Source organism: Actinia tenebrosa, unplaced genomic scaffold (genome assembly GCF_029948245.1).
Source record: "Actinia tenebrosa isolate PJP-AT-01 unplaced genomic scaffold, QUT_ActTen_1.0 PGA_scaffold15__27_contigs__length_11533743, whole genome shotgun sequence".
Taxonomy (NCBI): domain Eukaryota; kingdom Metazoa; phylum Cnidaria; class Anthozoa; order Actiniaria; family Actiniidae; genus Actinia; species Actinia tenebrosa.
This window is the reverse complement of record NW_028292575.1, coordinates 9,388,690-9,402,057: the sequence shown is the minus strand read 5'-3', so window position 1 is coordinate 9,402,057 and position 13,368 is coordinate 9,388,690. Positions and strand designations below refer to the sequence as shown.

General features: G+C 36.1%; 2 protein-coding genes and 1 long non-coding RNA gene across 4 annotated transcripts; 2 read left to right on the top strand and 1 right to left on the bottom strand.

Moving 5' to 3' along the window:
- The first annotated feature begins 57 nt into the window (after window positions 1-57).
- Window positions 58-2,323, top strand: LOC148911050 (uncharacterized). The gene is made up of 3 exons (XR_016119811.1): window positions 58-202; window positions 493-651; window positions 1,563-2,323. It is a non-coding gene; the product is annotated as an uncharacterized LOC148911050 (long non-coding RNA).
- A 67-nt stretch (window positions 2,324-2,390) lies between these two features.
- LOC116303704 (SID1 transmembrane family member 2-like) lies at window positions 2,391-11,764 on the bottom strand. Of its 2 annotated transcripts, XM_089030129.1 has the most exons (11): window positions 11,752-11,764; window positions 11,180-11,254; window positions 10,823-10,871; window positions 9,309-9,386; window positions 8,755-8,891; window positions 7,906-8,008; window positions 7,315-7,382; window positions 6,815-6,861; window positions 4,169-4,268; window positions 3,252-3,414; window positions 2,391-2,930 (listed from the first exon to the last, which is right to left on the bottom strand). In XM_089030129.1, the coding sequence occupies exons 4-9, from the start codon at window positions 9,382-9,384 to the stop codon at window positions 4,256-4,258; spliced, it is 444 nt and encodes a 147-aa protein (XP_088886255.1). In that variant the 5' UTR covers window positions 9,385-9,386; window positions 10,823-10,871; window positions 11,180-11,254; window positions 11,752-11,764; the 3' UTR covers window positions 2,391-2,930; window positions 3,252-3,414; window positions 4,169-4,255. The 2 variants fall into 2 exon arrangements, 1 of the variants encoding a protein (XP_088886255.1); XR_004197986.2 differs by lacking the exons at window positions 3,252-3,414; window positions 4,169-4,268; window positions 6,815-6,861; ... (5 more) ...; window positions 11,180-11,254; window positions 11,752-11,764 and adding an exon at window positions 3,875-4,013.
- Window positions 4,273-7,027, top strand: LOC148911049 (histone H2B, gonadal-like). Its single transcript, XM_089030132.1, has 2 exons — window positions 4,273-4,426; window positions 6,216-7,027. Exons 1-2 carry the CDS (start codon window positions 4,420-4,422, stop codon window positions 6,590-6,592), a joined length of 384 nt encoding a protein of 127 aa, XP_088886258.1. The 5' UTR covers window positions 4,273-4,419; the 3' UTR covers window positions 6,593-7,027.
- Window positions 11,765-13,368: the final 1,604 nt, after the last annotated feature.

The following is a 13,368-nucleotide window of genomic DNA, read 5'->3' as shown; positions in this document are numbered from 1 at the left end:
CTGGCGATAATATGGTAAGGTCGACTATGTGTCAAACTGGCATGAAGTATATACCTGTTGTAAGCTTTAGTTGTGTATTTAGATCATGTCATTTAAGATTAGAGCTTTGTTCTTTCTCGTAATCTTTTCTCTTTTTCTAGAGCTTGCACACGTCAAAGAGTTTTACTACAAGCATTATACTTTCCGAAAAAAACATCGTCTTGTAAGTATGTTAAGATCTTGTACTAGTATTATGGTGAACTTCTCTTAACGTTCGAAAGCTGCAAGCTTAAAAAAGATTACATAAATAAAATAATACCACCAGAGTAAAAAAAACTTTTGATCTAAAATGACTTTAACCAATTCATAATTTTATTCATTATGCACCGGTAACACTATTTTAATGGGCTTTGATGATTTTCATGAACCAATTCAAAGCCAACCAAAATGAGTAGTTGGGCAGCAAACTCTTGCAAATTCATGTTACATATTTTGTTATTGTGCTTTCTACAGACTAAGCAAAATAACAGAAAAGAGAAAGATTATGAGTCATTAAACTGCTCTAGTGAAGTTGGATTAAAACAGATCAAATGCACAAGACAGTGTATATCACCTCATTGTTATAAAGATATGTATGCATGGGATGAGGCAATGTACATCTAGTATCACTACGTACGTTGATCACAATATAACATCCATCCATCATATGCACCAGACAGTGTATATCACCTCATTGTTATAAAGAGATGTATGCATGGGATGAGTTACAAATGTACATCTAGTATCACTACGTACACTGATCACCATATAACATCCATCCATCATATGCACCAGACAGTGTATATCACCTCATTGTTATAAAGAGATGTATGCATGGGATGAGGTAATGTACATCTACTATCACTACGTACACTGAACACCACGTAACATCCATCCATCATATGCACCAGACAGTGTATATCACCTCATTGTTGTAAAGAGATATATGCATGGGATGAGGTAATGTACATCTAGTATCACTATGTACACTGATCACCACGTAACATCCATCCATCATTATGCACCAGACCGTATATATCACCTCATTGTTATAAAGAGATGTATGCATGGGATGAGGTAATGTACATCTACTATCACTACGTACACTGAACACCACGTAACATCCATCCATCATATGCACCAGACAGTGTATATCACCTCATTGTTGTAAAGAGATATATGCATGGGATGAGGTAATGTACATCTAGTATCACTATGTACACTGATCACCACGTAACATCCATCCATCATTATGCACCAGACCGTATATATCACCTCATTGTTAATAGAGATGTATGCATGGGATGAGGTAATGTACATCTAGTATCACTACGTACGCTGATCACCATATAACATCTATACATTGCTCCCCTTTCTCAAGCATGAAGCATCATGGTATTGGTGTACTAGCATATTAGTTTTGTATATTATGAATTTTTACTTTTTTTATTCATCTTTATTTTGAATGGGAAGTCTTCCAAAGGAGTACAAGTAATCATGGATAATTTCTGGTTTCTAAAACACTTTGTTATACTTGATTTCAGCTTGAAGAGGGTGAGATAGATGTTCGATTAAACTCTTTCAAGGGTTGTGTAACAAATGAGCTACAAAATAAAGAAAATATGGAGAAAAGTTAAACAGAATTAAAAAGTGGGACGTATCTGCTGTTTGCACCAGAGGAACCAGGCCCGATGGATTATGTTTTGTTAACAAGGATAGTAATAAAGGGATAATTACTAGCTTATTTAATTAACTTATATGTATCATATTTTAGAATTTTTATTTTAGAACAATTTGTACATTAGAATTATTTTATTTAGTTATATATATTGTATATTTTTGTAAATTTTTATATCGGTTAGGTGTCCCCTATTAGTAGAGGGTTTCTCCCTTGGCTAGATTCTTTTGACATGTACATAAAGTTTCTATCTATCTATCTAATCTATCTTCAGTTTAGCTTCGCCTTGCTGATGACCAAAGATAATACTCGCATGATGACCAGAATCTTTTTTGATAGGTGTTCCACCTACATAGATGGCCAGACAATGAATGTAAACAGTGGCTATTGTAGATTGTTCGCTGCTACTCAGGTCAAGTTTAGCTTTGCCTAAATTTCGTTTAAAAAGGCTTGAAATGGCCTTAAATTTCATTTAAGAAGGCTTGACATATTGTCCTTGAGCTTGTGATGGGGTTGATCTATGAGGCATTGCATTTGAACTTGCAACTTGCTTATCTCCTCAAACATTTTTATATTCAAACTGAAAAAAAAACTCAAATCTGTGCAATAAAAGTTCTTCAAATTTTGCATTTGGCTTTGGTTTATTTTTTCAAAAACTTAAGTCAAAATATTAAAAAAATCTGTTAGAGGGAACTATTCATAAGAAATTTTATTGACTTTTACAAATTCCCTATTACAAATTTTTTTGTCATATAAAAGATTATGATACAAAGTTTACATACTGCATGTCGTGTTTTTTTAATCACTGTTTGCTTCCTGTGTTATGGTTTTTTAAATGAACATTTTTGATGGCATAATAAGGGTTCTGAAGTTGTCAATGTAATGTCTTAAATCATAAAAAGCCAAAAGTTTCAGTTTTTAAAATAAAACAATCACTGGGAGTTCAAATAATGCTCCAATGCTGCTAAAAGCTGTAAAGGCTTCATCAAGTAGATGAAATACAGTAACCAAACACCAAGAATGAAATCTAGGTTGTGGTTGTCCTTGATACTGCAGGATACAACAGCTTGATCCAGGCTAATTGATTGTATCTGTAGTGTAAACATAAAGTTGCTAACATCATATCTCCATAAATAACTCCTCGGAACATGTCTCAAGAAACCATTGAAACTGCAACTTTAAACCCAGCATACAGTACGAACCCCCAGGCTGTTAGCACCAACACTGAAATAAACTAGAACAGTAGAGTGCTTTTAGTCTCACTGTTGAATAGGTGACGTCACCTAAATTTGAAACTACGAGTAAACAGCTACTGAGATCAGGGGGAGAAACGATGATACAAATGAATGTCTATCCACTCATTCTCTGGTAAAACAACCCCCCGGATTAGCATGGCCGTTATTTGGCGTGCTTTTACTATTTTAGGTGACATCAACTAAATAGTTATCTAAGTTAGATAAATTTATCTAACTATTCAACAGTGAGACTAAAAGCACTCTACAAATATAAATATAATTATTAATATAATAAATAATTAACTATTATAATACTAAACTTTTTTATCAATATCTTGGGCTCGTATCAACGGGGTCTGTATCTATCCTTTGATTGGGCGTGAATATCTAGCCAATTCCCAATAGTATATGAACTTGACATATGATGTATGTAGTTTCTGTACGTTTGTTTGCAGTCCCATATCATGTCGAGTTCTCAGTGAGCTAAATGTATGAGAAACCAAGGGTGCAATTAATAGAAACACAAAAAAATAAAGTGAAGATGAATTGGGACCATTTATTAACCAGAGGGAGGGAGAGGTAAGGTGCATATTAGTTTTGATCTGCACAAGTTGAAAGGTTTCTCCCTTTTTATGCTGCAAACAAATCCTTTGCCATTCACTCGGGTTACGACTTTGCACAAAACATAGTTACCCCCCTCCCCCTCAAATACATGCACAAATTTTTGGGTACCTTTGATCATGAGTTTGCTTAAAGTAATGACCCTCCCCTACCGTTTGCACCAGTGCTTTTCCCCCCTCTAATATTTATTATTTTGAAGCCTTCTTAAGCTTAAAAACAAAACAAAAAAAGTTGTAAGTTTTTTAAGCTTGAATATTAACATTGACAGAAACTGAAAATGAAAGTTATCATTTTTCAAAACGAGCATAAATGGAATTATTACCAATGTGGGCAATGCCTTTCTGGTTCTTAAGGCCATTAAACTTTCTTGAAAACTGTTTTTCTTCAAAACATTTTCTTCTACAAAATGGTAGCAACGAACTAGAAGACAGCTACAAATAACACAGGCTACCCAACAAAGTATCTGATTTTTCTATTTGGAAATCTTATATTAATAAAACATTAGATTTGAAATAAATAAATATATTTATTTATATTAATATTTGGAATTATTTGAAGATTTTGAAAGATTTCATTGATTTACACAACCTTATTTTTATACTGTTTTGCATCATACTTGTTTTATTTATTTGGGAATCCTGTGTTTTTTTATGAGACTGCGCAGTTCTCCTTGTACCAGTCTCTCTCTTGACCCTAGCAACGTTTACTTGGTTCGTCTAGAAACAAGAAAATGGTTGGGATTGTCTGAAAAACGAAAATATCACTAAAAATTACAGATTTTAACAATCAAATACTGTGTGACAAGCAGCAGTGGTAGACACGTTTGTGTTTTTTTGAGAATGAATCGCACGGAATCGAGGAAAAAACATGCAAAGTAAGTAAGCTTAAAATAAAAATATGTTAACTAACTAAAGATGCTTCTTGCTTTTTGAATTGAAAGTTTAGAGTAAGCTTGTTGTTACGCTTAGCTGGCTTAAGGGGAGCCTCGTTGAAGCCCAGCCTGAAACCATGGTAAATGCCACTCAACACATACGAAACTCGATTTAGATCAGGATAACTTTGTAACTCCAACGCGAAGTGGTCGCCCTTGAGAGGCGACACTGCGGAAACTGGAGGAAGAGCTGGAAGGGCTGAAAGGAAAATGCGTCCCGATTACAGACCTGGTTGGAAGAAGAAAAAGGGGGTGGGGGTAGTATACTCGTGTCAGAGGGTAAATAAAGAGGCTAATCAGCATGAGAGAGAAGGAGTAAGGCTCGAGTGAAGGATTCTGGATGCAGCGCGATATGCGATGTCAAGGGGTAAGCAAGGGGTTATATAACCTCAACCGAATGCAGAATAAATTCAGACCGGCAAGTTGTGTGGCGAGCAGAACCAACGGTAATAACAGCAGTACACGACATCAAAATTATTGTGTAGGCGATAATCGAGCGAACTATGTCCGTATATCAGGGCAACGATTACAAGTCGCTAGAACGTAACGATGAGTAGAACGCTATCGATGAATACGGCAAGCAAACCGTTGTAGCAAGCGAGGAAGAATGAGGCAGGCGGTGTGCAGCCGCTGTCGAAACAGCTACGTCGCTAGGGCGAGCCCAACGAGCAAGCATGTAATGGCAATGAATACGACCGGCAAACTGTCGTAACAAACGATAGGGGATAATGCGCTATTAGTAAAATTAAATAGCACAATTTCATGCAAATTCCATTGTTTAATTTGCACTATTTTGTACTATTTAGTAATTAGTGTTTCACCAATAGCGCAGCATGCTGATTCTAAAAATAGCTTAAAGATTTGGACAAACATTGCATTCTTTTTATCCGCTACGAGGATTATACGAACCGATTTTATTATTTTTACTTAAAGCTACAATAATAGCCCATGTAAACTAAAATCAACTGCGATAGGCTGTGAAAATTATCTGCTGAAAGTAAACTTGTAAGTTTGTTTGTCCGAATTTCGCCTTTGTCTTCGTTTTTATGACATCACGGCTGCGCTATTAATTGTTTGCACTCTAGTATGCACTCCACAGTAAATTCATTAAATTATGAAAAAAACATTAGTATATTCAGTTAGGTATTAATACAGGACTAGACTACACAGGCTAATACTGTTTTGTTTTTACTTCAAATTTTTTATTTTTATTTAAAACAAGTGAAATAATTTTAACATCTCACAATAAAGCTGAAATTAGTCACAAATACCAATACGAATATGACAAAATTAGTTTAATATGACAATACATCATTCACGAAATACTACTATATATGTGGAACAAGTTACTGCATACAACACAATTTGCAATGCCTAATAGTGGGATACCTGTGGCAGAAAATGAAATATATTTTCGTTTTCACAATAATATATTTGAGCATTTTTAAAAGCAGAGATCATGATTGTTATTATCCTTTGCGATTCCTAAAAGAAACATTTTAAATTTACTGTTGATACTTATATAAGGTATGTTCAGTTCCGTCTGATCCAAAACCCGTATACGTCATGTCATATTTATTATATACCTGTTTTAAGCTGTTTCCTTTGAAGTAAGTTTCATTATTCACCAATGACAATGGAGTATTTTCGATCCGCATATCAATTGATCCGGTTGTTTTGATCAGATAAATAGCCAGAATTTGTTCACTTTCATAATTATCTATAAACGCAGAAAGTCCCATCATGCCCGCTAAAGTTGCAAAGAAAGGCGAGAAGAAAGCTGGGGGAAAAGCTGCCATAACGGGCACTAAGAAGAGATCTAGAAAGAGAAAGGAAAGTTACGCTATATACATTTACAAGGTTCTAAAACAAGTTCACCCTGATACCGGAATCTCAAGCAAAGCCATGATCATAATGAATTCGTTTGTGAACGATATATTCGAACGTATGGCAACAGAGGCGTCGCGATTAGCACACTATAACATGAAATCAACCATAACCTCCCGAGAGATCCAAACAGCTGTTCGATTACTACTTCCTGGTGAACTGGCGAAGCACGCAGTAAGTGAAGGAACGAAGGCTGTCACTAAGTACACCAGCAGCAAGTAAAGATCCAGACAAACTTTACTCCCGTTGCAAATCAGCTACTTGATGAAGGAACCCAATTCGTTCGCTGGATCCCATACCATTTCCAGTAATGTTATATTTATCATTTTGTACAATGTTATATTCCAAAATACACTACAAACAGTTACAGTTCGTGGTTTTAAAATGTTATACAAAACTGATACAATGAAAATGTTACAAATTAAATCGTTATGAAGTACTTACAACATCCAGTTGACAGCATTTGCTATGATCAAAAGCAACATTCTGTCCTGGAAAAATATAAGTAGCAATAGTAGAGTTTAACAGTTCCTATACATTTCGTATTATTGACCCCAATACCTCGACTTGAAGCAATAATTGTTTAAATGCAAGATCATTTATTTGTACAGAATAAGAAGAGCAGGAAATAAAGGTTCTTTTAACATTTAGTCTTAACTCACATGTTTATTGTCATGGAAAGGTTTAAGGGTGGGCCCAAGGTTCGGCACCCCTACTCCCCTTTCATTTTGGTGAGACGTAACAGGGTGCTTTTCATTAAGTTAAACCAATTGGTCCAAGTTGCCAGTTCTGAAATGGTATGCATCAGTTCTTAGATCTATACCGATGCAACCCAAACTGGCCCCTAAGCAACTTAATAGAAAGCACCCAAAATGATGCTGAAGTTTTCAGGCCCCTCTCCCTTAATCTGATTCACGCCTAAGTGCTGGGTGTTGAAAACTTACCCTGTAAGCAGGACAAGCACAGCAGTCGTATCTCAGGAAAAACAACAGTCTTGTCAACATACCAGATTCTGCCAAATTGAAAATCGTTAACTGCTATTTTCATAACCATGCAAAGTCATTAGCTATGAGCTGCATGCTGAAGTTTGGTTTTTCACTGCCGTCCTGATCAAAATTTTGAAAGGTACTGACTGATTAGTTGTGATTGACAGCAATGAAAAACCCTATTTCAACGTGGGGCTAGCGGTTTTGCATGTTGCATGCTTCCTCCAAAATCATCACATTCTTGTTAATTCAGTGAGTGGCATTTGTGGGTAAGAAAGACGCATTTTTCAGCATCTTGAAATCAGTTTATAGGAAGCATGGATGGCATAGCAGTGAGAGCGCTCGCCTCTCACCAAGGCAACCCAGGTTTGACCTGCCATTTAGGGACCATGCGTCATTCCCTTGAGAATAAGTTCCAAGGTATGACCAAGCTATTAAAACTAATTTGACCAGCCCTTATCCTTAGCTCTGCAAGTCCCCTCCCAAAAAGGAGGCAAGCTGGTTGCTCATTTCAAAAATGGCTAATTAGATGTCTCATTTAAAACTTACCGAATTTAAGTCTTCCCATGTAGTACAACTGGGAGCTCAAATATAAGGATATCGTAATATGGATGACACAAAACACAGACCAAAACAAAGTGGAACTAAACAACTGGGAATAAGAAAGACCATAATGAGGAGATTAAAACAAGTACAAACACTAAAAGCGTGCAATCACTTTGCACTATGTGATGTTAAACCAGGGAGGTGATTAAGCATTAGAATTAGCATAATTGAGTACTATTAGATTGAGGGTTTTTCTCTGCTTTTACTCCCGCACAACTTTTAAATTCTAATTTCATCATTGGTCTTTCATCCCTGAAAAGTATGGTGCTTAGGGCTCTGTTGTGATTGTCGCATGCTATGAAACAACAGCCAAAGATTTGCTTAGGTAAGATGTGCAAAAAGCTGATCCAGGAATTTTTTACTACTGTTGTATGAAGGGTGAATAGTGCTATCCGATGGATAAATCCTTATCCAGTAGATAAGTCGATGGTGTTATCCAATAAATTTATCAACTGGATAAGATTTATCCATTGGATAGCGCTATCCAACCTTCATACAACTGGGTCCAGGTGGTTATGAGGCAGGAGCAGCTGGAAATCATGAGAGGCATTTGGGGTCTAGGTTATAAATTCTCAAGTCGAGGGAGCTTAAATTTCTCAAATTCATCACAATACATGACTTGGATTTTAGCCCTACAAATGCCTAGGGTAATCTAAGTCATGTCATGGCTAATTTACAGAGCAAATCAGAATTTAGTAAAAATAAAATATTGCAGTACGTTGCACAAAAAATATTACCACTGCGAGTATCCCTGTAAGCTGAGTAGTATGTGTAAGAATAACTGAAACTTACCACTCCAACGACAGCAATAAGGATAATGCTAGCAAACAAGACATACACTGTGTGTGCACTGCTGACAATATCAGGGTGTCTCGTTTGGTAAACTTTGACCATTCCCAGACATGCAATGATATACATGAATGACGTATCTATCATAAACGAAAATCACAACTCAATATCTGCATAAACCAAATTGAAAGAGGTTGTCAGGTTAAAAAAGATCAATCGCCACATCTAAAACCAAGAGGTATTCTGGGTAAACAGTTAATGAGGCTAATATTATGCATATTGAGAGTAAATTATGCATATTTACTGTTTTGCAGCTGTCAAACCTTATTCAAGTTACTGAACAAAGCAGTTTTTCACTCAATGCATGTATCTAGAAAATTCAAGCACTCTCCAAATGCGAAGGATATTGACTAACCAGAACACCCCGCAATCTTACCTTCGATAATTTAAACTTTTCAACCTGACAATGTTTTTCTCAATTTGGTTTAAAAAATGCATATTAATTGTTGAAGCATTTAGAAATTTTATGATTTGTCAAAGATAAGCAAATGGCTTACCAAACTGGAAATTAGAATTGTTTGATGGACAAACATGATAACAAGCACTAAGTACTCCTTCCATCACGAGTGCCATGGCTAAAGAAGAAATGAAAAGTTTAGAAATATCATTAGTGAAACCATGAGGACAGTGGCTGTAAAGCTTAATTCAAAATGTTCCTACAACCTAACCTACAACAACAGGGCAGAAAAACAACAACCCTGCTACTTTCACGATTTTTTTATTTAACTGAGTTTAATACTCCAAATTTTTTAAGCATTTCATTTGTGTCACTGCTGCAGGAAACTTGTGACGAAATTTTGTCGAATGAAAGTAAATCTACTTATTAGCATTCACAAAAATGTCGGTTTTTCTGCTGATCGAAGTATCACCTCTCCCAAAGTACATGGCTTTATATCTCAAATAAGCATTCAATAAACTTTGGTCGCATTTTATATTTGGCTATTTGGCTCCAAAAGAACGTGTTTACAAAATATTGAGATTAAATATGTAAAGCTGTCCTTATGGCGAAAGGCCAAAAACCGTTTTTCTGCCCTGTCACCAACAACCCATTAGTACAAGAATGTCCAGGGTGACATTATTGTCTCATGACCATTGATCTAAGTTCCTTCTTTCTATAGTTTCTATATTTTTATAGTTGCTCTTAAAAATATCTGCAAATGGTTAGACCTTTGCCCTTGACTTAGATAACCACATAAAATGGGTGTCCCATCTCATTCAGAGACATACATAGAGGGCCACAAAATTATCATTGCAATTAAAGTTGCGGCTGTCACATGTCACCCTTTCTAAATAAAGTCGATTATTATTTGATTATTATCTTTGAAAGCATTCACTGGACATAAACCATTTTCTAGAACAAACTGTATTCTAAATAAATTACCCATGGCATAAAATAGTTCATAGTGTTTTGGAATACCACACGACTGAAGAGGAAAAGCCAGTTCATTAAAAATCTTTATTTAAGTGTCAAGTTGTTGTAGCCCTTTCGCACTAATTGGGGACACTTTTTCACTCATACACAATACCACTACATTCAATGTTTTTGCATGCAATGCTCAATTCACAAGTTGATTTTTATGGAGGGAGGAAACGGGAGAACCCAAACAAAACCCACAGCTACCAGAGTAATAGCACTAATACTAGCAATACACACTCTAGTAGCAAGGACACAATCAGAGGAACCCTCTACCTAGACTTTTCTCCATATAAACATTTGATTGCAAGCAATGTTGCTGAAGTAGGTTCATTTTCTACTTCAACAACAATGCGTGCAACAAATTGCCTATATATTGCCTGCAACACTGTGCGGAATGTTGCTTGTGTGTCCTTAGCTTAACATCTTGTTGCAACACTCAAAGAATATCATGAGTATATTTTCCATCAAGTCTATGTAGCATTTCAAGACCATATAACTAATTGTTGTTTCTTGTTACAAACAGACAAAGGTTATTACTAACTGTTATTATTATTATTATGCCTTGCATGAATGAAATGAAAAATCAAAGCCCACCTTCTCTTGTATGTCCTTTGAAGCAATAGCTTGCTTGTGAAGTCGATCTCTGAAAGAATTCAAATAGAACCAGTTTAATGAAATTCAAAAGTAGCATCATTGCATACATTCAAGTTCCCCCTTTTTCAAATCCAAATGCAGGGGTGTACCAAGGTTTTGGTCTTGAGGGGAGGGGTGGTCAATGTACCAGTTTCCAACCAATACAAATGCGAACACTTTTCATTTTTTTCATTTTTGCACCATATCCACAGGTCTAGAAAACAAATGGTGTGGAGGGGAGGGAGGCAACCTCCTCGCTATGCCACTGTCCAAATGTCAATAATACTCATATCATCTTTTCTTTCTTTTGCTTTGTACCTTCTAAGGACAATGAAAAAGAACAAAATTCCAAGCAAAATATATCCAATGTTGCTGTACACGTTGTTGAAGGCACTGAAAACAAGAGAAATAATATAAACAAGGTTTCCTCCATAACAAGGAGAACACTGAACAATGGTCAATCCAAAACAATTTTACGGCGGAGGGGGGGTGGGGTGCCATTTACCTAGAAAGGCATTTCCTTTTCAGGTTTTGCCTTATTTTTTATTACAGGAATGGATCCAAAGGATGGTCACAAGGTGCCAATGACCCCCCTCCCCCCCCTACTAGCTTGGAATTGAATTGAAACATTAAAAAATGTTAATTGCTGAAAAGGTACATTTCCTTGATTGTGATCCCCCTACCCAAAATCCTAGATCTGCCCAGGCATGTTATTCCTATTTTTTTCAAAACCTTATTTTCGATCTCCAAGAAGGATGGCTAGCCACCAAATCCACCCCCTGGATCTACACTTAAAGTTTACCCTGAAAGCAGAGTTTTGGAAGAGGGTTTTTGCTAACAGGGTAGCGTAACAGGGTAGAGTGATTAAGGATGGATACTCTAGTCCTAACCTCAGCAGTCCAGCTGGATGGGCACAGAGGAAATTATAATAGCAAATGTCTTCATCACCACTGCTTCTCAAGACCTAAAAGACAAAGAAATACGAAGAAAAAAGGAAGTGTAAAAATACAAATTCCAACAAAAGTTATAAGCCCACCAAGTATCAAGGGCGGATCCAGCCAAGATTTTAGGGGGGGGGGCTAATTGAGTTTAGGGGGGAGCTAATTGAGTTTCTTCCGTCAACACAACAGAAAACAATATAAAAAAGCATCATTTTTTTCTGCTGAAGGGGGCCCTTGAGTATAGCATACTAACGTTCTGGTAAGTAATCACGAGTTGGAGAACAGTAAGAGTGTAAAATACTGAGATGACTATCAAATTCCTGGGTAAAAAGAAAATATCTATTAAAAATACATGTAACTACAACAAAAAACAAAAACAACAAATGACAGCTACTATAGCAACAGCATTACTGACCAGTGGTAAAGTTTGTACTTCTTTTTTAACTGCTTGCGATTTTCCTTCGACATGTCTGCTACAGTAACAAATGTCTGGGAGACAAGATCATCATTCAATTATCACTAACTTGTCTTTTTAAAAATAATTCATTGTATATCTTCAATTAAGAGCCCCCTTTGGAGCTGTTTTGTACAAGACGCCCCTCTTCTAATAAGTGCCCCTTACAAAACAAAACATGTGCATCCTGCAGAGATGTGCACATGCTAAGTGCATTTATAGCATGTGAGGGTATAAGAGAAGGTTGGGAGAAACACAGCAACAAGAAGTTGCTGTGCACTAAATAATATAAACAAATTATCTTTATTTTATAGAGGATGGAAATTGACTGTAATTCAAATAACAAACTCATGGTCCTCATCTTTAGTCCATTAGGGACAGCACCACCATTGACATGGTCATATGAGCCAATTGAACGTCTAATCATTTGCACTTCCAACCAATCCGAATGAGGGATTCATAACAGTTATTTTGTAATTTTTTCAAGTCCTAATTACCCTGAGTCTATAGATATCCTTTTCATGTTCAAGATCATGAAGCATATCATAATCTTTTTTGATATGTTCCGTCGATGGCTCTGGGAGGCTCTCGCTATCATATGCATGCTCTCTTATTTCTCTGTTTTGATCTTGTACCTCAGGGGTTTCATTCAATTCTGGAAATTATACATATCAAAAGACCTTAGGTTAGCACTTTGGGCATAGCAAATTCTTAGGTGTTGCAGCTTGATTTGTTTAGTGAATTGACATTGTTCAAGCTAGTAATCTTTGACAGACAGAACCTTTGCAAGTTGTCACAATCACACAAACAGCTGTAATGCTGTCTGGTACAAACATTTGTCAGTAGTCTATTTGTACTTTACTATGCAATAGATAATAATAATGCAGTAAAAATCCAAGATGCCAGTAAGAACTGTACATAAAACAGAAGATTTAGGGAAAGTTTTCAAAGCAGATAATTCAATTATTCTAAGACATTTCAAAATTCATACCTTTTTGAACAGATCCGTACTTGAATCTAGATCCTGATGTCAAGGATCTTGCTTCCACAAGTGGTGATAAGCTTTCATTTTCATCTATAAATCCATTAAGAAAGGTGAGATTTTATGGACA

Excerpts from the sequence above, each read along its gene's own strand:
- LOC116303704 (XM_089030129.1), bottom strand. The coding sequence starts at position 9,384 with ATGGCACTCGTGATGGAAGGAGTACTTAGTGCTTGTTATCATGTTTGT. Across the intron at positions 8,892-9,308 it reads CAATTCTAATTTCCAGTTTG|ATACGTCATTCATGTATATC; the intron begins GTAAGCCATTTG and ends CGTTTATGATAG. Across the intron at positions 8,009-8,754 it reads TTATTGCTGTCGTTGGAGTG|TTGTTTAGTTCCACTTTGTT; the intron begins GTAAGTTTCAGT and ends TCTTATTCCCAG.